Source organism: Styela clava, chromosome 13 (genome assembly GCF_964204865.1).
Source record: "Styela clava chromosome 13, kaStyClav1.hap1.2, whole genome shotgun sequence".
NCBI lineage: Eukaryota > Metazoa > Chordata > Ascidiacea > Stolidobranchia > Styelidae > Styela > Styela clava.
Window position 1 is genome coordinate 13,965,748 of NC_135262.1, and position 26,026 is coordinate 13,991,773.

Genomic DNA, 26,026 nt, shown 5'->3' on the forward strand with positions numbered 1-26,026 from the left:
TATTATCTGATTTTATCAACCAGTTTTTACTGGTTCCGATTTTGAATATGCTTCTTAAAATTACATTGATATTTTCAGTCATCTACAATTCAAATTCCATCTCAGGTAAAAAAAAGTTTGTGAAACTTATATTGTCATCTGATGGTGCATTTACACGTAAAATACTTCATTCATACAAATTTATGGATGTTTATTATAAAAATTAGTGTAGCAATATGTCGTGAATAGCAATCTGATTGTCATAGTTATTGGACAAGAAATGCACCATGGATCGTTTGATAAAATGCTGTACTTTGACGTGTTCTTTGTGTTGTTGTTGACAAATCTTTTTCGTTATTAATCACTCAACTATTCGTCTCTTATTGATTGATAATAAAGATTTTTTGGGGTAATGTTTAACATCTTGAAGAAAGTTATTCCTTAACTCATTTGGCAAATTGCAGAGATTATTTTGACCAGCTTCTGCGACATCAAATAAAAAACTATGTTGACGGCAGCACTACTGCTTCCCTTTTTTGTAAAGTTTTCCTTTCGTCTATTATTCAGGAGAGCGTCAATTATATATTACAAAAATACTTCACATAAATTTTAAATATACATTTAAACAGGAAAGACTAAAAATGTCGGCAGATATACCTTGGAATTATTCGAATCCGAGGGTTCCTTCTCTTTTGCAAAGAGTGATTGCAAAAATAGAAATGCATGGCTCGTGGAAATCAAAAATGAAAATATCAATAACGCTGTAAGAGAATTAGCAGGGTGAGCTCGAGTTAAAATTCCAATTTTCTTAAATAAAACATGGTAAAATTTGTGCACGATTTTTCCATGATTTAGGAAGAACACTTTTCTTAATAAAAACAAAACTAATTCAATTTTTTGTCAATACTTTAATTTAGAATACCGTTTGTAAGAATTTCAGTGTTTATTTTGTAGAAACAATGAGTAAATACAAAATGTTTGCCTAACTGATATACACAAACAGTCAAAATAATTGTGAATTAACCGTATACACACAGTGTGTAAACATACCAAGTCTTACACTTTATGTTTATGATGTTAAACCACGTTGAATAAATTTATTCATGTAAAAGTGTATCATTGTGGAGTTTATGTGTAATAATTTATTCTGACGTCCTTCCTTGAAATATTTCTTTAAACAGTCAAGAAATAAACATATAAATAATTAAATAAACAACATATATATATAATATATAATAATATAAATTTCAGATATATATATACATGCAAGTTCAAAAATATAAAGTTTGAAGTTGCTTAAAGTTTGTTCTCATAAACTCTTCATTATTTAATTAGAATATATCTGAAATTTATCACTTACATTCTTTTTTTCATAGATCGTCTTCATGCTGGATTGGATTGTCATATGAGAATGGTCATTTAAAATGGAATGATGGAGAGCCTGTACAATATGAAATCTGGTTTGCATTTGTTCATATTAATATATACATTCATGTTCTTTTGTTATGGCTACGTGAAATTCAGGTCTCGTGATGCGTTTTTGTTTTATCGTTACTATATCCAGTACATCTTTTGATGAATTGCAGTTTTTAGTACGTCTCCAGTTGGACTGGAAGCCATTTTGGCCGTCTGTTAATTAATTAATGAAAGTAAAGTAAGCTTTTTTTTGTTTTAGGTCAAGTATTGAAGATCGTACAAGCCAATGTTTCTCTAGTCGAAATGCAAAATTGAGTGGATCATCTAGTTGTATAACAAAAAGAAAATACGTTTGTCAAAGCGGTAATTACTACAATTCCATTTAGAGAATAAATTTGTATTCAAATCATCTCTTTTTTCCAAATGTTTTTTCTACTCATTCTATTTAATTGAACAAGAGCAGGACAAAAAAAGCATTATGTTCGTGTCATATATAAATGGTACCCGGGAACAATTTTGTTGTTCCCTCACAATATATATAATAACCAGCACGTAGATTCAGTCTCTAATTTAAAACAAAGACGTTGCTTCAACATAAAACGATTACTATTTTATAGATTCTGTTTCAACCGTCCAATATAATTTTCATTACGAAGATAGCTCCAAGCGCACGTATGAAGAAGCAAAAATTGAATGCAAGAATTTGGATGCTACAGGGCACCTAGCCTATATAAAGACCGATGATATTGCAACGACGATTAGAAATAGTCTCGAGTATGATTTCAACATTCGAAACAATATTGTTTTATTTGTATAAAACTTAACTCCGAGCAGTGGCGATACAATGAAAAACAAAATTGGATTGCCACAGAAATCAACATTGTTACAAATTGAATAATAAATAGTATGTCAAGTTCTGACAACACAGTGGATTTATTATAAATACATATATATCAAGAAATAATCAATCCTCATTACTGGCCTATAAGTATAACAATATTTAAAAAAACTGCTCTGCAGTATAGTGCTAATTCCTGTCTTGACGATGCAAATTATTGTAGAGACTATTTGTAATAAAAACATATTCGAGAAAAAATCTATATATAAATTTTATCGCACATGATACCAACCATGCAACAATATTTTACTCAGAGGTTGGTCTTACCTGGAACTATGTGGCATTATATTCTACCACTCTACCATATCATATTCAAAATCATTATTAAAAACAAAATGTATCAATCATTTTTTGAATTGCTATATTTTGTTGTTGCTGCAGAAAATAATATCAAATTGATTTTGAATTTTTAATACTCATATATATTTAATAGATTTCTTAAAGACTATCACTTTTATTTATTATTTTTTTTTTCAAGCTTACTTCGAGTTCTAGGGATCCGATATTTCACACAACATTACTCTTTTATTTTGATTCACGAAAACACACATAATTTAGTCACTGTTGTTAACCGATCTTGTAAGCAAACAAACTTGGTACTTAGCTAAGCCCTTATCGATACAGATGTGATCTACATGTCGACATATTCAAGTATTTCTCTCTTTACTTATAAATGTAGTATTTACATATTTAAAATTCTCACTTACATAAGGTTGTTTATGATTTATAGAAGTAAAAGTGGACAATTCTTCGTCGGTGGAAGTGACCAAGAAAATGAAGGTGTTTGGAAATGGGATGATGGTACTGTCATAAAAGATAGGGGAAAAGGAAATTGGTCAGTTTTATCTTCACCCGTTCTAAACTGGCTTCCAGCCTATCCTAGACTATAGACTTATAGATGGTATAAAACATCTTAATATATTATTATATCAAATCTCTTCAAACGTAAATGATTTTATAATTAAATACGTGATTGGCCGTCATATTTTCATATTTCTTGTTTGGACATCAACTATTTGAAAACTCGCATACTACAAGTTTAAATGTACCGTTTAAAATATAAAGTTACAATGCAGAAAATACTGAATCTTGTTATATTTAAAACGCAGTAACAAATTTTTATCAAGTAAAAAATTATTTTGATAAAAATAAAATCAAATATGGCAAAACATGAACGCTTATCTCTCCTCTCAACCATAGTCTGTTTATATTTTATACAACTTTTTACCTAACTCCAGGAAGACACATTGGCAGCATTGGATAAGTAACGAACCAAATGGAAATAGAAGGGAAAATTGCGTTACTATAGATACTGCCGGAAATTGGATTGATGTTCCATGTGGAGATGACCATTACTACATTTGCCAAACAGGTAAATTGAATATTTCGGATTAAAAAAAGAAAACCTAAAACCTATTTTCATGCAAACTTTTCCAAACTCTTGCTCAACTCTTATAATATAATGAAAGCCTTAGTGATTTCAAATTTTATATTATGTAAATAAATATGATATTTATTAGATCAACGCCTCAAAATATTCATAATTAGAGTTTTGTATTCTAGCTTGTACAAGAAAACTGTCCAAGTTAACAAAAAAAGTCGAAATCAAGTACTTGAATGCTTAGGATCTTTGTCAGGTGCATGTTTGAACCACGCAATTCTAGAAGGATTTCGTTTGAAAGTTAATTTTTATCAACATCAGTTATTACGTAACAATTCGTGGCTAAGAAAATATTGACAGTAGATTATATGTCTACTGGATCTTTTATTTATCGACAGGAAAAAAGATTTGTAGATTTTGTTCGTCCGTATACGTTATTGTTGCTTGTATATAATATTGAGACATCAATATAAATTTTGGAACTTTAAGAGAACTGTTTTAGTTATCCATATAAATCAACTGTCACAAAGACCACTAAGTTATTCAAAATGAGTTATTTCTGTTTGTAGAAATAGTTGAATGCCCCAATGACAACAATTTCTGTTCTGATGGAGGGACATGCTCCGTCACAAACGCGGGTGTTGAATGCTTTTGCCCAGCCGGCAAAATTGGCAGAAGATGCGAAAATGGTAAGAATTTATCAAATAATTTAGGCTGGTGAAACTTCCCTCTATATATATATATATATATATATATATAGTTTATCCAATGACCAAACTTCAGTTAATGTTGAATTAAAATTTGAAACCTATTGTTGAACACATAATATAGCAATAGAGCTACATTTCATCGGTTTTCAAATAGTTTCGAAAAAAACTAATGGTAGATATTTACTTTCTAATTACATGACACAAAAACAATACATACCTTAAAAATGATAGAAAAATAAATTCGATGACACTGAAAAGATTTACCAAGCATGACAAGTTTTTTTTTTTTTTTTAGTTTGACGCGTTTCAATGAAGCCGATTTTTGTTATTAATAAGTCGGATATCAATGGTGAGCGCCACATCCATTGCAATGTATTCCTCCAATAATAAACAAATGTTATCCCTATTGTCTAGAATGAAATATTTTCTAAGTAATAATAAGATATTGCGATTATCCTTTTTTTAGATCTTTGTATACCGGACCCGTGCAAAGGGAATGGCATTTGTAATGATCAAACATCATTTCCCTTTTACGAATGTAACTGCTACCCTCCGTACGAAGGACAGTTCTGCCAAGGTAGTGTTCCATTTCTATAAATACATCTACAGAAGTATGAAAAAAAAAATTTCATAATTTTCTAATTTATTTGGCATATGATGTTTCTGGTTCAAAGCCGGATAATGGCCATTAGTCATAATCTTTGTTCTGATAATGTAATTTTTGTTTTAATGTATTTTTATTTAGTATTCATTTGATTTATGTTATTAAATATTGATTCCAATTTTGTTATTCTTCCTCCGGTTATGTTTAATTTTGCCCTAAATGAAGATAAAATACAATTTAATTTTAATTACTAACTTAATTAAGTTGGCCGATATCCTTTGTCAGGATTTTTAAATCTCGCCCATTTCCGTCTTATGTAGCCTACATAATTCTATCAGAATGGAGTCAATGACGTTGATTCTAGGCCAGTGAATCTCAATAAGAATGAACCAGCAGCTATATCTGTAGAAAAATCTCAAAGAATCCACAACCTTTACATGCATAAAATTTAAAATTGAATTGTCTAGCTTGCATGAGATAACGGTACTCCTGAAGTATCTGAACCAAGATGGCGGGCACCTGAACGTAGCATGTTTGTGTACCAGGTTAGAGTTATATTCACATACTACAGGAATACCGAGATAACAAATGAAACGCAAGCCCACAGATAACAAATCTTCTCATATGAGCATATAATCACCTTCAAATGTTACACAAGTTGAAACTCTGTTGAAGGTATTGTAGCCTTGTCCTTTCACTTGTGGCTGGGAAAAAATTGTGAACCATTGCTCTTTTAACTGATCTTTATAGCAGTCCATGCCTTAAACTTGTAGCAAATACCGGCTTGTTGTCTTACTGTTGTTGGCTAATTCTGTTGTCGTTGGCTGAACTGTTGTTGTATTTTCTGATGATAAGCTGTAATGATATATATTATATACATTTCCAAATACAAAGTAAACATTTCAAAGCAGGCTAATAGCCTGACAGAATCCAGGTAACACTTGACACGAGTCGCCGAGTCGTAGTAATTAGTCGTTTGTTAATGTTTTTTTACCGAATCAGTGGGCATTTTATAGAATTGTTTTGGTGTTCCGAGTGTATGGCGCTGTAATGCCATTGTAGCCTACAAGTTGTCTAAATGTTGTGTCATGGCTTATTTTTAACTCCAATTTTAATGTTCGTATTACATTAGAAACAATTTCAACAAATTGAAATACGTCCAATCGTTAAATAAAGACAGTTAATTTAACACAATATGCTATATCATGCCCTTACTGTTAGTGCGGAGCACTGGTCAAGCTTGTGCGTGCAATGAAAAAAGATACACAAATTGAAAAAAATTCATAAAAACATAATGAAGAGATGAAATTATGATTGAGGGACCGAATGTGTGTGTGTATGTTAAAGTTTATTAGGAAAGAAAAAGATTTGGCGTTGGATACTTTTAAATTTAGCTGGCAAATTACTAAAAATGCTTTGCTCCAAGCATCTAATGCACTTCATTTCACATAAAAATATACAGCTAACGTAAATTGTTGTCTATAATAGTAAAACATCATACTGTATCTTAGAGCGATAAAAATAAAATTGTGAATTCTACTAGCGTTTATTCAAATACATCCTAAAGCGCTTATTTGTAATACGATTTTTTCGAAATCATATTTTATAAAATGTTAACGTCAACGTGAAGTATATTCAACGAAAACGATTTCTAATATCTGTCAAGATCGAATACTTAGTATATTTGACTAAACCTGATTGGGTTTGGTACCAACTATAGAACGACGTTAATAATACAAAAATGAAAATATGGAATACCAGTGAATACGCCATTTTGTAAACAGAATTGGAAATAATAAAAAAAAAAAAAATAATATTCTGCGATAATCTCGCGAGTTCTTCTCTTGAGGTTCATTCGCGGGCGTTTATTTCTGAAGTTCTTTGCGTTTCATACTTTTCCGTTTATTTTTGTTGTCAAAACGTCTAACTATTTTTTTTTTTATTGGTATAAAACAGTCTATATAGTGTGAAAGTTCTACACATATTTTGCAAACTATTACAGTCTTTTTATTTCTCGTCGACGCATAGTCCTTGGTTTTTACTTTTTTTCGGTTCGTCATATGATTTGATTTAGATTGATATATCGAATTGTTGTTGCAGTCCGTCTGTCTGGTCACCAATGAAGCAAATGGCATCACATAAAAGTATATGTTGGTAATTGATAATAAACAATGTATCTATTGTTATATTCCATAACTACAATCGTACAAACAACAGTTTTCTCCCAGCCTTTAGGAATCATATTGTTCTATATTTTCGATATAATAATCTAGATAACCGATTGGAAATCATCCTACGATCTGTTTATTTAAATAGAATTGAAGTACAACACATTTGGAAATTGTCAATACCACATCAAAAAGAATCCTCCTATAAATTACCAAAATGCCAAAACCGCATGCAAGAATAACGGGGATGAACTAGCAATGATTAAAACGGATATTATTCACAACTGGTTGGAAAGTGAAGCAAAGAATATGTATACAAGCTCTGGATTCAGACAAGCACTATCGTTTTGGATTGGTGGCAATAAAGAGAGTGACTGGAAATGGTCTGACGGAACTCGTATACCATCGTCAGGCGAGACGGGCAGTCATTGGCAATTTGGAAGACCAGGCAAGGAATCTTGTTTGAAGATGTCTAAAGCTGATATTTCATCGTCATTTTATTGGGTGGATGAATCATGTACTAATGGAGCTGGATACATATGTGAAAGACAAGGTCAGTCAAAAATAATTTTTATCAAACTTAAATATGGTTATAGTGTATTTTATAATTGTTTCATGTTTTGACAAACAGTCTGCTTTAGTGGTATTTTAAAAACAATATCTTTTTGAGTTCGTATAGCCTAAGAAAACCATGCAAATGTTAAGCCATAAACTATAACTCAACCTTTCTAGAGGCTAAGTAATGGGCGCATATGACTTCCCGTTCCATGCATTTCCTTGTGACATGCCATGAGTAATTCTTTTGCGACTGCATTAGGTTTCGGTGTTTATTATTACATAAACTTAGATGTTATAACCCATGGCGAGTTTGAGATTTAAAACTGCTATACTTATCAACGTTTCGCTGTTGTAAAATACACATTCACGTTTTTAGTAAAATATCCATTTTGCCGTTCACTAACTGATCATTGACTTACTGTATCATTCACTAATCACCATTGACTGTACTATACAATGAAACCAAATGTAATGGAAGTTGAAAATTTTTTGTTATTACCACAACTTTCAGATATGTTGAAATCTAACTAGTTTTATAAAAAACAGCTCCAAAACTGTCAAATTGATCAATCAACAAAAACGGTGATACTCTTAGAATATTTGAATTTTAGCACAAACAGGTGTCTTTGTGGAAAGTGATTCGAACATTTTATAGATTTTTCAAATTACCAACCAATCACGTGTTTATATTTTTAGCTCCTGGCAAAGGTCAGCCATGTGATATTACCACTTGTGACAACCGAGGAACATGCAAAAATTTCGGTTGCCAAGCGCAATGTGTATGCATTCCTGGATTCGGCGGTGATAGGTGTGAAAAAGGTACACTGTATCGTCCAAGTATTACCTATGGCTTGTGTTAGAGCTTTGGTTGTTTTGTTGTTTGGCTCTTTTATATTTATTCTTAATTTCTCATAGCCGTGTTTTGTAAAACAATACGTTTTGCAATAATCAATGACAATAGAGCACTCTCAACTCTTCCAGCTTTCTGTGGATTCATTGCTTTTTAAAGATATATTTCTATGTGCTGTATTTTGTGTAACAGCCTTTATTGTACACAAACTACTTTCAATTCGGTATTAGTTCTTGAAAACAAGCTCTCCTTTTCAGATCTAATAAAAATCTTGGTCGACAAAAATAAACTGACATTGAATGAAGGAGAATCTGAGATCGTCACGCTTACAATAATATCCGAAATCAACGTTAAAATTGAGCTGTATAAAGATACAAAGTATATACGTCAAAAATTAAACGTAGGAAGATCATTTGAATTCAGTATAACTGGAGAAAGCGGCACAACAAAAGAAATTGTATATAGTTTTTTTGCTCGGCCTATGCAGGGAAAAACTTTCGATAGAAGTGTAACAGTAACTGTCGAAGTTATTTGTAAGTAATCAAATGTTATATTAAAGTGATATTCTTTGGAAAGTTCTTACTACCAGTATTTTAGATACACAAGCGCCTCTACTGAAACATTGTTGTCATACTCGATTACTATTATATATGGTGTAATATTCACCTAGTATAAATGCACATATACAATATTTGATTCAATATTCGTGCATTCTGCTATTGTCTGTAAAGGAATTTGAGTACTTTTGTATATTTGCTTCAGCTCCTGCACGCATTACCGAATTGAGTAGACAATCAATACTTGTTCCACAAAATGGTGATTGGTACATTCGTTGTGGAGCAACGGGAGTTCCGAAACCTACAATACTATGGTACAAAGATAATGTAGAAATAAGGAGAACTGGATACGAAGTGAGACAAGATGTAAGGACTTCTTATTCGGATCTGCAAGTCCGCACATATGCACGCGAGTCTCATGCAGGTAAAATTAAATTATTCGCTAGATGAAAGGTACCGATTTTGTCAGATAAACTTTTACAGCCATCAAGCAGATATTTCCATACTATTTATACCTATTTCACAATCATCCTATTTGTTTTATATAATCTAACATCCTATTTGAGTCTCATATATTGGGTCAATATTTGGAAATATTGATGATATACTATGGAGTTTTCTGCTTGAAAAGTTGTGATATCGTAAACAAAATTACATTAATGACACTAGAATTAATGTCATGATAAGTAATGAAAATAAAGCTTCAGAATATAAAAACTGACAAAGTGTTTTCACTTCAGGTATATACACATGTAGAGCTTCCAATAAACCACCAAATTCGAAAGAAGTTATTGTTGAGCGTTCTGCGTATTTGAGAGGTTCGTAAATTTAATTAAGCAGTGTTTACGCTAAATTTAAAGATAATAATATGGAAAAGTGAATTTTAAAATTTGGCCTAAAAATATATGTTGGATTATCTTTACAGCTAAACGTTTTCAGCAAATATATTCAATTTTTATTTTAACAAACGGATTGCATTCACAATAATTTCAGGTATAAACTACGCGAGATAAATATATGTAGTCTACCTGAAAATTTACTGATTCAGATAAATTTATGGTAATGATTTAAAATAAGATAGAAATGTGAAAAGTGAATATTGAATAAGAATGTTCTATTGTATTTAGTGAAAATTCATGAGTCAAACTCTTCTCCGACTGAAAAAGATGTGAGCTTCAGCGAAAAAATGGAATTCTCGTGCACTTTTGATGGATTCCCTTTGCCTGAAGTACGGTGGTCTTTTGTTCGTGGTAAATACGAAACAAATATTCAAGAAACGGAAGGATCAATATATCAAATTGCAAATAGTGTTGCAGGACTTGGGCCAGTAAAAACAGTTACAAGCAAATTGGTGGTGACTGCCGCTGGCTGCATGGGGCAGGTGGATGTTAAATGTTCCGCTAACAACAGTTTCGAGAACCCCACAGACAACGTTATATCATTTGCTGTTAATAAAAGTGAGTTTGTAAACCATAAACGATAGAATACATACAATCACATACTAATCATTAACAGTTTGTCTCTACTTTTGATACGTACGTGTGTCTATATTTCGAAACAAAGTCTTCGAGGAATTTCAAAGTTCATCCACTTTATATTCGCAGGAACAAAACTATGGAAAACAAGCGTCTTTATTTTTAACCAAACCGGCGGAATTTATCAAAAAGCTCAGTCCTACTGTAAAAGCATCAACGCAGAAATGCCTAAAATACAAGATTTTCCTACTCAGAACTTTCTTGCAAAATCTTCGGATGCATTATTGACCAATACAAATGGTAATTATAGTAAATTATTTCATAGACATTTAAATTGTGGATGATGTTTTATAATATTACAGTGACTAACATCTATGTTTAGCTTACATTGGATTGACCCGCAAGCAAGAACAAAGTTCTGTAATTTGGAGATGGGCAGACAACACTATAGGATATAATGAAACAAAGGATGAGAGGTATCTATTATATTTTTTGTTTACATTTTGCACTATTGGCTTATCAACAAGAAAACGATGCTTGAAAAAAATGGAGACGGAGGCCAAAATGATTTGTTTTTTACCAACAACCCGCCTAAAAATAAATAAATCTTTTTCTGAACAAGGCTGGAACCGTGAACCGTTATTTATCAGTACAGGTACCGTGACTTACTAGCACGGGTACACGGGTAACATTACCCGTACTGCCCTAGTTTCCCTAGACCCTGTGGCGAAGATGATTAATTCGTTCATTCACAAAGTGAAACGAATTATCAAATGATTCAAATCACAACTATAGCATAAAAATTCTCACAATACAGGCAGTCTACCGAAACTTATCAAAAATCTCACGACTCACTAGCACCAGATCGCTAATTTGTAATCGTGTAACTGCCACACAGTGCGCAATTTTTAATTTTGATGAAGTCATCAAACAAAACTTGACAGTGAAAGACGAATTTCATAGAGCCAAGAGAAGTTTTCAAATAAAGTAACAATCTTCTATCGACCGAAACAATCTTCGACTATTGAAAATTTTAAAGCAATTGGTTCCGTAGTCAAAGAGAAAATCAAGAAGAAGAATAGCAACGAGAATAACAACAAAATCGTGATAACAAAACGGTCCATAGGTCCATTTCGTATTCAAAAATATCAACAACAACTATTTAACAATATGATCTATAAGTCCACGTCGTGTCTAACAATAAAAATCCTTGCCAATACCTTTAAATCTTTACTTAATCGTATTTGATTACATTCAGATGGACTTTACGGCCGGGACGTACCGATGAAGGGTTGTTTGTTGGTTGGGATAATGGACAGCCCAATAACAACGATGAAAATAACTGCGTTGTAATTGCGTACAATCATCTTCGTAAATGGTACAATGTACCTTGCAGTTTTACCGCTGGATTTTTTTGTGAAAAAGAAGGTGAGCGCTCTGTGAAAAATGAAATCAATAACTTTCCACTAACCCATTCAATGTTACTGATGGAAAGATAGAAAAAAACTATTTTTAGTACAAAATTTTCGACTGATGCTTTCGAGGATTCCCACAGTTCCTATCTCGAAATAAAATTAGCGATCTCTCATAATTCATTTGACCAAAAAAATAAACAATATCGCACTGTATGTAAAACACTATTTTACAGTATTGCTGTTACCCGAAATTGAACTTGTTGAAATAGGAGAATGTTCAGCTGACATCAAAATAAAATGGAAAGCATCTTCCCAAGCCATTGGAATTAAACATAGGTATGAATGCTACTACATCATTCATGGTTATTGTAAGTTTCCACTTTGTTTATCAGTACAAATATATTTGATGACTGACCAAATATTAGCATTAGGACGTTCTCTACAAATAGGAAACCAAACATTAATTCTAGATTTATGCAGGTATAGTATACAAAGTGGGCCGATTTAAAGTTTTAGTACTGGTGACGAATTGTTTTAATATTCGCAGGACATTTAACAATTCTGTGAAATTTATTCAATCTAATCTTCTCTAATAGAGATTTTCTTTTTCAAATTCATCCAAGCATATTGCTAGATACAATAAAGTATACGGAGAACGTACACATTAATGCCATGTCAATATTTTGAGGGATATTAAATTGAGTAATATTTGAGTAGGTTATTAAAGTGTTAACATACTCATTTATTTTATTACAATTATTTATTATAAACACAGAATAGAATTCGTGGACAATAAAAATGGAAACGCAAAGAAGTACGACCCGATCGATATCATACCAAACAAAGAATCTCTAATAAATGAAATCACATTGTCCTTTGCTACAAATTATACTGTAAAGGTGAGATATTTCAATTTCAGATTATCTTTACTCTTTCCTTATATGAATTTACTTTACTGATATTTTGACGTTATTTGTCGGCTCGTCAGATAATAGAATACATTTAGATGATCTACTCCGTGTATCTTGAATTGATCATAATGTATTGCAGACGATGAAAAAAAATGTATGATTTCAAAAATATTGTTCTCTGCTCAATAACGTAGTCATGTTATGTTTTTACAATTATCTATTGCTAATAAAAAAAATTTTCGTGATGTAATTACTAAAGATAATTCCTTACCTAAACTTAATGAACTGCAGTTTCTGAATTATTTGAACATTTCAAAGTTTATAATTTGAATGCTTTGTAAATAAGTATGCATCGTCTTTTTTGCTTGAACAGCAAGTAAATTTTGTACTCAAATATTTTTTTAAAACCTAGACGGAATCATACTTGATCAAATTCATATTTTTATTCAAGATATATGTTTGTCCTGATGAGTGCGTTTCTTCATGTAACTCAGAAACCCAATTCGTTACTGATGGAGGGCTTCCGAACGCTGTGAGAGATTCAAAAGTTATGCAGTTAACATCTGAATCAATTTGTATTGTTTCGTGGAAAAAACCGAGACCTGAGATCGTGTTATTTCCTTATCAGGTAATTCAACTTGCTCGTAAAAGTATGATTCCTTGTGGTACAGTATTTGTTGTTTTATTGTAGATTGAGTTACCCTACTCTTTGAAATTTTTTTTTTTTTTATGTAATTGTGTATATATAATTAAATCTGTGTATTCTGTTATTCTTCAAGACAAAAAACAAAATATTTAAACACTGCTTTTAGATCAACATTACTTATGAATTGAATCACATATCTTCTCATAGTCCCATGATTCGTGAACTGAATAAAAACCAGCTAGTTTCGTCTAACAACGTCAGTTTCACTTTTGAACCATCCCCAAATCGAAAGTATACATTTTCAATTCGAGCCCAAACGTGCTCTGGCTTTGGCGAGTCTGCAAAAGCTGTGGGGAAATGTTCAACTGGAGTTGCAGGTGAAAACATTTTCATTTACGATAACAACCAACATAAACTTTATACAATCAAATTATCAATGCCCAATTATAGACACGAAAGTGGCACTTCGTTGCAGTTTCTAAATTGCCTCAGATCATTAAGTTATGCGGGCAGGTGTGATGAGGCGGTTAAATCAATAGTCTGTCACATAACAACTACCATTCATTGTTCTTGCAACCTATCTTTCGGTACCGCAAAGTGAAATCTACAATTGGTGAAGATTCGTATAATCAAAAAAATGGTACCTAATATTCAACGGAATTTTTAGCATGTGCTTTATTTACCAGCGCCCCCAAACATATCATCTCCAATATTACCTACATTTATAAATGAGGACGGAACAGCAAACTTTTCAATTTCAAGCATAAACGAAGAAAATGGACCGATAAGGTTGGAAACTATGACCATTCCTATTTTCTGCCAAAGCTTTTAATTTCTACAATATTTGCAACAATTTTAATAAATTGTATTAGATTATTGTAATATTTTTTGAATAATACAACGAATGAATCCTAATTTATTTAATATTTCATACTTATTTTCCTGACCCTATTGATTTGAGGTGGTTCAAGTCATAATCGATTGGGATTTACTAAAGCGTAATTCAACGCTATAATTTTTGTATTGCCAGTGCTTTCGGCACCTCAGTGGTTGCTAAAAACTTCACTCCTTTTTTTCTGAATGAGTGCACATGGCCTTGATTTTGAGCAAATTTTCTTATCAAAAATTTTACTAGAAGAACGTGACACTGTATCAATTTTAAAACCTGCCAATCTACATAAATAGTTTAAAGAGGATTGGTATAAATTATCGTACAACGATTTTGTCTTTTTTTCTCATTTCTTCCAAATTTGAGTTTAGTAGCATTACCTCAATAATCTTAAACATCAGGATGTGTGTCGTTTCAGAAAATACTTCGAACAATGTCGGAATTACCTAGTCATTTTGATTTTGTTTTCTTCTTTATTATTCTACGAAGCTGCATATTCATTATTGGAGTCGTTGAGCCGAAAGCAAGTCGTCCAATAGAGGAATCATACAACCAAGATCGGATTGAAAAAGCAAATACCAACTTGAATATGTCTTCCCCGGGTGAAAATGCCGAATACATTGCAATTGTTTTGTCAAGATCTTCAGTTATAAATTTGTGAGTTACTAGTTGATTCTTACAAAAATTTTCAAACGCGAATAAATATCATAATAATTACGTGGTATTTTTGTTGCGCGTGGGCGTGATATACATTACAAATTTGCTAGATACAAATTGTACACGTGAAATACTATATTTCAGGACTAACAACGACGGGTTCATAAGCTTATTGCTCGGAGACAATCAAACAACTTATTGTAACGTATTGGGTAAATCACAACATAGGCAAAAAAGAGCGATTCGTGAATTTTCTGGAAACAATCCTTCATTGGACAAAGAAACAAATTACGGGTATGGTATTAAATAATAGGTACATATAATTGTTTGCGTTTAATTAGCCCTATTTGGTGATCATGTCTTGATAAAATTGTCATATTTGGCGATCACGCCTTGAAAAAAAAAATTTGCGTTTCTGGTGCCAATGTGTTGTATACAAATTTTTATTCTTTGTAGGTTTTTTACTGTTACTTCCACGCCGAATGATAATGGCGATGTCATGTACAAAAGTAGCAAGATGTCCATGCTGCAGAATAGTAAACAAGAACCCCGTAATTCAGGTAAGGCGCATTTATCACGCACCGTATTGTAGAATTGGCAACTTTCATTTATAACAACAAAATACAGATTCTCCTACTTATATTTCGATTGTTTTCAATATGGAAACAACGGTAAAAGCAATATTTAATGGTGTTTTATCTGTGATACCTAAACTAATATTTCGCCTTTTTCAGAATTGACGTGGATTGTTGCAGTCGTAATCGGTGTAATAGTTTTTATATGTATATTACTTCTAGCTGTTTTACTCGTTCGAAGGTAAGTATGTTTCTAAATTTATCAAAATATATGAAGCAAAAAAAATTATACTATTTTAAGATTACTGCACCCCAATTCTTTATTTTAGGTTGACGCGCTTCCCAGTTTTGAGCATTTATTTTTTCTCCGTCTAGTAATAAGTACATGTTTGGATTTGTGCAATTTTAAGTTATGTACTTTGTTAATGCTTACACAACACTTAAAACCGCAGATATACTCAGGTGTTGCAATAACAAGACAAATTTGCAACGAAGTGTGAATAGATAGGTGAATTAAACAAGATGTGGAATCGTTAGAGTGCATCCATACCAACTATATCAACGATACTAATAAATGCCTAAACAATAAGGAGCGTTTACTTCTATTTTTAAATATGTTATTCACATAATATAATAAAAAAAATTTAAATATTATAAGGAAAGATATTTTTTGATGTCATCAGCAAAAATTTATAAAATTCTTACAAACATAGCATATATTTATGTTTTAATATAGAAGACAAGACAAGGCTCCACCGGAAACTGAATCAATGCCGATGGAAAGAGTTGTACAAAGTGCAGGTAATACAACTTACCATTCAATATAAGAGCGTTGTTATTACTTTGCTTTCTGGCATCTGGTTCTATTAGATGTATATATTTTAGGCATATTGTGTGCAACTTTTTTTTTACTTACGTAACTGATTACTATTTTAGATTAAGTTAGATTATATTGATCTACATAAAGATATATAAATTCTGGCCATATTCTGTTCAGAACCAACATACGCTAACTTGACGATGGAAAGTAAAGAATTAAGATCAGATACCGATATTCCGCTACAAAGACTAGAAATTGTGTACAATTCAATGAAGTTAAACAATAATGCCGAATTTGAAAAGGAATTTCAGGTGCGATTCTTTACATTGGGGTATTAGAATAATAAATTGGCAATAAGTCTGTCTTTAGTAATCATAATATGAATTGTTTTATTTTTGTAATTTTTCAATTTATTTGTATTTATATTATATTAATAATCATTAAAACTTATGTGGCAAATTGTGAAAGATATATGAAGTTGTCTGGTAAGGTTTTCCATCCATTTTTCCATTTGCAAAGAGTTCAAATTTTTATTTTGCATAAATGAAAATATGCATCTTAATTACATATTAATTTTTGGTGTTCGATTATGCTTTTGTCGGTGTATCTTCGCCTGAAGCAGTAATAAGTTATATCTGATGCATGTACATATGCAAATGTTTATATCTATTTATTTATTTTCAATTAATATTAATATTTAGAATCTCAAAACTGACGCCAAAGGAAGCGCACATTCTACAGATGTTGGTTCTGCTCCTTCGATAGCTGCAAAAAACAGATACAAAAACATTTTACCATGTAAGCATCGGTATATATTTAGAATGTTCAATACGAGAAAATAAAATAAACAAATTTATTTACTCAAATTTTATTTAGACGACAACACCCGAGTGAAACTGAGTGGCAATGGTGATGTCAGCTACATAAATGCGTGTTATATACAGGTTTGTTAAATTAGATATAACGACGGATTTCTTACAACTAGAACAGCCTTATTTCCCAGATTTGATCATAAAAATTTTGCTAGGGTTTCAATGAGCCCAGGAAATTTATTGCTACACAAGGACCGCTACCCAACACAGTTGATGATTTTTGGAGAATGATCGTAGAACAAAGATGCAATGTGATCGTTATGCTAACAAAATGTTTTGAAAAGGGAAAAGTAAGCATTATTCATAGTATCGTTGACAATTTTTGGGTATAATATGGAAAATTTATAAACTTACTTCCCTCAATTTAATTCTTCAACTGCATTCAATAAGTTAGATGACTGTTAACAATTTGTGAAGATATCTTATGACATGCATTCTTATCCTGTCTTGTTTTTCGCGCTATTCCTATTGTTTTAAATTTCAACCAGTTTATATCATTACACTGTTTATAAGGTTATTCTCATTCTTTGTAATTAATTTGAAAACATTTTTACTTTGAACAAGGTTTTGTAAAAATACTGGGCAAGATAAGGAGCTACAGTTCGAAATGACAGGAATTTTATCGGTCCGACATTTTCTACCCAATATATTGTCCGTTAGCGAAGTGTTAGATACGGGACTTTAACCCAAAATTTTTAGTTTGTAATACCAACATTGGTAACAAATACTTCGTATTAAACTTCCTAACAATCAAATACTATTTCATTTTCTTAATATATATTCTATTAAGAAAAAATGTGAGAAGTATTGGCCGGAACAAGGTGAAACGAGGCAATATGGTAAAGTAGTTGTTCACAACATTGCAGAAGCTGTTTTTGGAAGTTATATAAATAGAACATTGAGAGTGAAAAATGGTCAGAAGGTATCGTTAAATTTTTAAGAGTAAAACTATTGTAATTTAATACTTAATCATAATTATAATAAAACTCATTTATATTGATAGAAATAATCTGTGTTACATATTTAGGTGAAGTAAAATATTTTTTCACATAATCAACAACTATGTCATATAGTAACCATCGCCATCAATACGTGTGAATATTCAACCTCTACCTAATGATTACATTTTCTTCAAAGTTAAAAATATATTTTCGTGTAATCTCAATAATAAAGATCACAAAAAAAACACTCTTTTTACAATCAGAGTGAAGAAATTGTTCAGCATTACCAGTTACTAAAATGGCCAGATCACGGTGTTCCAATGACCACAAGCAGTTTTTTCAGAACATATAGCGCGGTGTCTGAATGTATGGGAAGAAGCTCTGGTCCAACAGTCGTGCATTGTAGGTAGGAGAGAAAAGACATTTTTACCTCTTATGAAATAGTCCATACTATGTTGTAGGGTACGTTGATGTTGTTTCTTATGACTCCGCGCGTGCTGAGACTTTGCTGCCTTCCAGCTGTCAGCTTCAAATTCTCTAAAAATAACGAGATTGCTTGATTGTTTATTATATTCTCTTATTACAAGTGGCAACGATAAAATAATATAAAATAGCGGTGAAACACTTAACTTCAAGTAATATTGAGGCAGGATATTGGTTTTTGCAGTTGAGTTGTTCGCTGTCCAAGAGTCTCAAAATTGAAAGCGCCAAAGCATAACGCAACCAAGGCCGACACGACCCAGACCTAGTTGTTTGAAATTTAATTTAACATTGTTTTAGTGCGGGTGCAGGAAGGACAGGAACATTCATCGCATATGACTATTTAACAGCAGAGAGAGAGAGATTAAACCGTGTTGATGTATACAATTGTGTAATTAACATGAGACAACAACGTGTTGACATGGTGCAAAATTGTGTAAGTCATCATTTATTGTTTACATCATTCGTTAACGTACGTGTTGTTTTATTTTTTTCTCCAGATTTTTTGTTTTATTTTAATCAAAATGCGAACACATTACCATTGCTTGCTCACCAATAATTTCACCAAACTCTGTAATCTCAGGTCTTACTGTACTGATACCGACGAGCGAACTCTGTGCCCATATACCTGAGTATTGTTCTATTATTTATTCATTTATATGATACTTTTTATTTAGGACCAATATATCTTCATACACAAGCTGATCTTAGAGTCGTATTTACTTGGAATCACCGATTCGGGACCGGATTCATTCCATGCAACAAGCGGGTAATATTTGTTATTAAATCAAGTCACAAACATTTTTGCATGAATGTTTCGATGGCCAATCCTTTAATATTTTATCATCGATTGTAATGTTTTAAATGCCAGTCATTGACAAAAAATATTAAATAAGCTACATACAGAAAGAGTAGACATATATACTGCAAGCAAACACGAACGAGTGCTCAGCTGAAAAATATGAGAAACAGACGGTCCTGTTACAATTTATTCATGTTAATATAAACACTTTAAATTTGTTTTGTTAGTTATCCTAAAGAAGAAAGAGATATCAACGATGAATTCAGAAGACTTTCAACAGTTGATCCCATGAAAAATAAAACTTATGGTTCCAGTTTCAAGAGTGGTAATAGAAATAAAAATATACTACCCTGTAAGTAAAATGTGGGCATTTGCATATTTTAGGAATTAATTTGTCATTTAAAACAGAGTAATGCTCAAATAGGTGGACGTGAAGGTCCAATGGTATTTTTAATGTACTGGCGCAATATACGTAGAAGTAGTTAAATTTCTGGGTTAAATTATGAGAATCATAGATTTCGAAGAAATTGTAAAATAAAATTAAAAAAAATTGAGACAAATTTGAAAGCGATTTATTCTCATCAACAAATGTCTTCCAAACAACAACAATTTAGTAAAATGAAACACGACACCGCATACGTGTTGTTAAAAACATTTATTTAGGGATTACGAGGCCAAATATTACATGATTGAAAAGAACCAAATCTATCCCGTTCTTCGACTAAATCCATTACATCTTGTGAGAATGCAAAATGCTTTTTTTTTTTAGTTTTTTAGCGTTTGTTTACGTTAAAACAAATTTATGAAAGGCTCGGGCACAACTCGAACGCATTACTTTAAATATGAACAAGAAAATATATTACTTAGATTTATCTTAAAAACTCAATAATCAATAAATCAATCAAATAGAGTCAATCAGTCTTGGTAGTATGACTGTTTGTTTTTCTCAAAATAATCATTCAAATTGTTAAACAGACTCGTTTGTTAAATTAAATTGAATCTGGAGGAAGTCGGAACGTTTTCAATTAGCAAATGTTTTCGTATGTTGCACAATAATATGTAGATTATAAATTTAGTTATTTGTAGTTGTTTCGTATACTAAAAATCGTTAAAGAAAGTTCAAATTTTAATAAAATTTAGTTGTACAGCTTACACAATGTATAACATGTTATAATTTTTCAATATTATCGATAATTCATACCTCTATAATCTCCTATATTAATATTGCTCATATTTATTAAATCCTTGTAATTCATCAAATATTTCAGATGAGCGTAACAGAGTCAAAATAAATCCACTGAATGATGAGATTGATGTTCCTTATCTAAATGCGTCTTATATTGAGGTAAGGTATCGATGGACTTGGGTTTTTTTATTTGAAAATTGGAATATTTTATGAACAATCTTCATGAATAATCAATTAAATGCGGAACTGTTAATGTTTTTTATTTTAATTTTGAAGAGTTATGATGATTCATATGCTATAATTGCTGCTCAAGGACCAGTTTCTGCTTCCGTTGAATACTTTTGGAGATCAGTTTTTGATAATGATGTCTCAATAATAATTATGTTAACAGATTGCAAAGAAAACAACAAAGTATGTCATATGGTTTTTTAAATATTTTAAATGATTATATTAAGATTTTAAATTTATCATCCAATATATATATATATATATATATATATATATATATGTATGTATGCATCATTGGCACAGGGTTGACGTATGGAACCTTTCGTGAATTTGTTTTTGTTGTTTTCGTTAGTATTCTTTTGTTATTGATTCCTCTTTCTCTTTATCTACTGAACAAATTTCTTTGAAGTTTTCAGTTGTTAAAGACTGTTGTTGTCGTAGAAGGATATTACATTTATTTATTTTAATAAAGTTATATCCATATATTTATTCAACTTTCAGTACTAATGAGTATAATTTTTTTTAGGTCATTTAGATTTGATAATATATTATATAAAATTCTGACATAACATTGGAGTGTACAAAATATCATCCAATCACGTGTCGTAACATTTTTAACCTATTTTTGTCTTTGCACACATTTGCAATTTATTTTTCAAAATCCATCATTGAACATATTCTTGCCGATCGCCACAAATTTTGTATTGTATTTTGGCAAACAAGTAATGTGTTTTTTTTTTTTTATTCCTTTTTGCAGGAACAATGTGTACAATACTGGCCAGATGGAGTTGAAAAAACGTTGCAGTTACAAAATGTTTCTGTAGTATTTGATGAAGAGCATATCAAAAATGGAATAACGTGTCGCGATCTTCGTGTTTCCTTGGAAGGAGAAATCAAGGTTGTTAGAATAAAGCAAAAAATAGAAAGCTAGTAATACAGGTGGAAAGCAGCCTTTATTGATTAACTAACATGAACTCTTTTTATAGTAAATGCCAGGTATCTAGAGTAATCTTAATTAATACAAATTATTTCGTTTTTCCATTACAATTATTTTATTTACAACTCTAATCATAATTTTTAGCAAGTGATGCAGTATCAATATAAAGGGTGGAGTGTAAGCAATTGCCCATCAGATCCGACGGGAGTTCTTGATTTGATTAATATTATGACTGACAGAGTTCGATCACTGAACAATGCAACAGTTATTGTTCATTGCAGGTACTTAGATGAAATCTACAATTCAAAGTTTATAAATTATTGTAGCATTTCAAACCAATAAAAAATATAATAAAATCTAAAAATATATATTTCTTATTATATGAAAACGAAATTGCAAACGTTGGTTAGCAACCATTGTACGACTGAAATTTATCAGAATTATAGTTAGCGGCAAAGTGACTCAAAAAGTGATAGAGAATTCACATTTAAAATCGTGTATTAACCCGAAAAAGCCGATAAATATTCGTTATTGTTTGATTATTCAACTTAATATTGTACAAAACATCACTGTTTATAATGAAACTTTCACTAAACAAACCATATTTGCATCCAATACTCATGCATATGTTTATAATAATGTGTGAAGATTAACACAATAGAAATATTTTTCATACAGTGACGGCGCAGGAAGAACTGGCACATTTTGCGCAATTGTTAATCTTATTGAAAGACTCAAATGCGAAAACAAAATTGATGTGTTCAGAGAAGCTAAAGATCTGCGAGACTCTAGAGCAGGGATGATACAGACTCTGGTCGGTTTTCATAGTATTTATCATTGCGCGATAATATTTTCATATTGAAGTGAATGTATATATAACACTTGCTAATGGTTTAGACAAAATCCTAATTTCTTGGCTTTGCAATTCATTTGATACTTCATGATATGCTCTTACTCATTCACATCCTTATTGTTAAATTATACATGCATAGAAATCTCTGTTCTATTAATGAGTTCGTCTAGCAGACTTTTTCAATTAAATCGTGTGTTTCAGGACCAGTACAAGTTCTGCTACCTTGCTGTATCAACGTATTTATCATCTTTCGATCTCTATTCAAATTTCGATGGAAAGGAAGAAGAAACAGTTTATGAGAATCTGTAACGAAAATTAGTTCCACATTTTTTTCTTCCTATTATCTCACTTTATAGGATATATTTTGATGCTAAACATTTAAGTGCCATAAGCCTACAATGGTTTAGATTTTGTTACCATGTTTCTGACATTTTGGCAGCTATTTTATACTACACGAGTAAAGGCTTTGATCGTGTTTACAATACCTATGCAATTCAGTACCATAAATGAAAATTGACTCCTGTCAACCTTATCCTGTATCGTTAATATTTTCGTGACCTTTCTCATATTTTGTTATTGTTAATATAATTATACAAGAGAGCAATGCTCAAATATATATATACACGGAAAACCAAAACGAAGTAGTACGTGTATGCAATCGTTAGCGGTAGACTATCGGTACCGCATTATTCACAACTTCGCCTGCTTACCAAAAAGCAACCAAAGCAAACGCGGAACCGTCACAAGGTGCACAATGTTTACTTTTAAAACGAATACCATAAAGACCATAGAAATTTATGAAGTGAATAAAAGCAATAATAGACTTCTAGCAACAAATGCAGTTTTTAGCCAGTGAAAATTTTGAAACGATTGGTGTTGTAATTGAATAGAAAAGCGAATTGTTCACAACAACATTAATAACAACAAGAAAAATAAATACCAACAACAACATATTATTATAACGATCCAAGGTTCACTTTGTGTGCAATAAAATAAATAAATTATAGTAGGCATATCGCAAATTGAATACACTGTTGTCATGTGAGTACTTTCAAGTGCTTCGATCGCAATTCAGGTGATTGTAGATCAACTCCAGCAACAATTGCATTCAGATATTTTACGGGTTGTCAAAAGATAAATTTAGAGTCACATTATTTATTTATTCCACTAAAAATTTCAGCTAATCAATTCATGAGTGTCTGAGTAATTTTGTATTTCAATGTGATTTAACATAAAGAAGGTAATGATATAAATGTAAATGATTTATTTACTTTGTTAGGTCAATGGGACGTTTATCCCACATGTATCAATATACTCATCATTTGTAAACTTTCACCATCCAGTATTTTTCTTTGCTTTTTTATTTGAATGAAACAATATTATCGCTGTGAATCAAGTTAAATAAGTATTGAAAACAAATCATTAAGCATTCTATGATATTCAAATATCTCTAAACAAACAAATTCCAATTATTAAAGTAATGAGTCTTAGTTATTTACAAAAACATAGTAAAATGAAATGAATTATGCAAGTAATCAAGCTCAGGATTTCTGAACTACTTTTACTGTTCCTTTATATTCTGTGCACAGATGATAAATATCAGAGCAAATCAATTTATAGATTTCCATCGCAGATGTCTGTGTTGATCACTAACTTTGAATTTTCATTCATTTTTAAAAGTGCTCAATTAATAAAACTACAGTATTAGATAATAAATGACATTAAATTACATAAGTTGATCAATAGATAATTACTTGATTATACGCACTTATATTTGAAATGACATTTAATTGTTTACAATACCTCGCAGAAGCCACTAGATATTATTCAATTCGAACATGGGAAACGATCTGTGAATGAATAACATGCCACCAAACAAACGTAATTTCAAACCAGATTATATGCAAATTGAAAACGTAAAATTTATTCGACGACTTTCAATGAATTATATTTTGCATTGTCACAATTTCACTGGCCCACTCCTTGACCATGAAGCACTGCATTCAACAGCTTGAGAGCTGTCTTTAGCCGCAATAAATCGGTAGAGCAAATATCCGCCGATGACGAGTGAAGTTATGGGAGAAATGTACATTGTCAATGTTGCATCTGTACTATAGAACCACTCAACACGACGGCGAAAGTTTGTTATCCAAAATACAGCCTTTTCTATCCGGAAAAATGATCTCTTTTGTTCTGGCTGCCTTGCAAACCAGTGCACCAGGTGAGTTCCAAAATCAATTTGAAGGGAAAAACGTTTTTCTTGAGCAGATAATCTCTCGACTTTGGCTAGAGATTTATTAAGCTGATTTGCAATCCCTGGATGCAAAGTATTGATTTTGATGATAAAATTCGCCGTTCGAGGACGAGAAAACAATCGTGAAGCTGTGACAGTAATTCTCATATATATTGGCTTTGACAGTAGTCTGCCCTTCAATTCTCGAAACTGATCAACATTTTTAACTTTCAAAACTCTTGATGTGTTTGCAAATAATTTTTGATTACTCGAAATAACATTAACTGTTTCAGGATCATGATGAACAAATCCATCACTACCCAATTTAAAGCAATCTGGCAGACAACGTATGAACTCGCTTTCTTCGGTAAACACAATGTGTGGTTCTTGTTCTTGTGTCTGCCAAGTCATGTTAACTTTTAAATAACAAGTCTCGAAGTGAAGGCAAAAGTAATTTCAGCAGTATTTGGATCCTTCGTATTCTATTTAAGCTTCCACAAATGCAAATAATTGAAATCAAAAGTTGTGTTATCTCATCGGTCCTTCTGGAGTAACTCATTTGCAATTATTCATGATTACTACGGAAGTGGGAAGTAAGAGCTTATACACTTATAAAAACCACTTGCGAAACCTTATTCATGCTTAGATGTCACTTCCATTTTATAAGGTATTAAAAATAACAATTATTATATTCCCGGTGCGTTGGTTTAAAGGTTTATATAAAATTCATAAAAAGAACAAGTCGCCATATCATTTAATTATTTAATGTATGTACTCTTTACCTAACCCAACGTTTTCTTATCAAGGGGGATCACTTTATATTCAGAGACAGTTTCACAAATATTGTTTAGTTACTTGAATAAAAACATTGAAGATCAATTTTGCAACACAATACATATATAAGTGCCCGAAAACTACAATCATAAGATGCCAATGCTCCGCGTACCCAGAAACAAAAGCCATGACTCTCATTTCAAATCTTAAA

General features: G+C 31.5%; 1 protein-coding gene across 1 annotated transcript; it reads left to right on the top strand.

The window, feature by feature from the left end:
* LOC120332492 (uncharacterized) lies at nt 1–23,474 on the top strand. Its single transcript, XM_078119465.1, has 43 exons — nt 1–105; nt 609–759; nt 1,356–1,439; nt 1,655–1,758; nt 2,013–2,169; nt 3,024–3,128; nt 3,532–3,665; nt 4,244–4,363; nt 4,851–4,961; nt 7,305–7,709; nt 8,411–8,533; nt 8,822–9,097; nt 9,327–9,545; nt 9,862–9,939; nt 10,249–10,578; nt 10,726–10,896; nt 10,979–11,072; nt 11,855–12,024; nt 12,245–12,347; nt 12,787–12,910; nt 13,374–13,550; nt 13,735–13,945; nt 14,255–14,357; nt 14,947–15,114; nt 15,259–15,408; nt 15,571–15,674; nt 15,849–15,930; nt 16,426–16,490; nt 16,687–16,820; nt 17,211–17,307; nt 17,386–17,453; nt 17,537–17,671; nt 18,172–18,303; nt 18,586–18,728; nt 19,103–19,238; nt 19,480–19,571; nt 19,832–19,956; nt 20,873–20,949; nt 21,067–21,201; nt 21,776–21,916; nt 22,100–22,236; nt 22,634–22,769; nt 23,010–23,474. The coding sequence occupies exons 1-43, from the start codon at nt 48–50 to the stop codon at nt 23,115–23,117; spliced, it is 5,973 nt and encodes a 1,990-aa protein (XP_077975591.1). The 5' UTR covers nt 1–47; the 3' UTR covers nt 23,118–23,474.
* The last annotated feature ends 2,552 nt before the right edge of the window (nt 23,475–26,026 follow it).

Coding starts and splice junctions, on each gene's coding strand:
- LOC120332492 (XM_078119465.1), top strand. CDS start 48: ATGCTTCTTAAAATTACATTGATATTTTCAGTCATCTACAATTCAAAT. Junction 1,440..1,654: donor CCTGTACAATATGAAATCTG/GTTTGCATTTGT, acceptor TTTTTGTTTTAG/GTCAAGTATTGAAGATCGTA. Junction 18,729..19,102: donor CCAACAGTCGTGCATTGTAG/GTAGGAGAGAAA, acceptor ACATTGTTTTAG/TGCGGGTGCAGGAAGGACAG.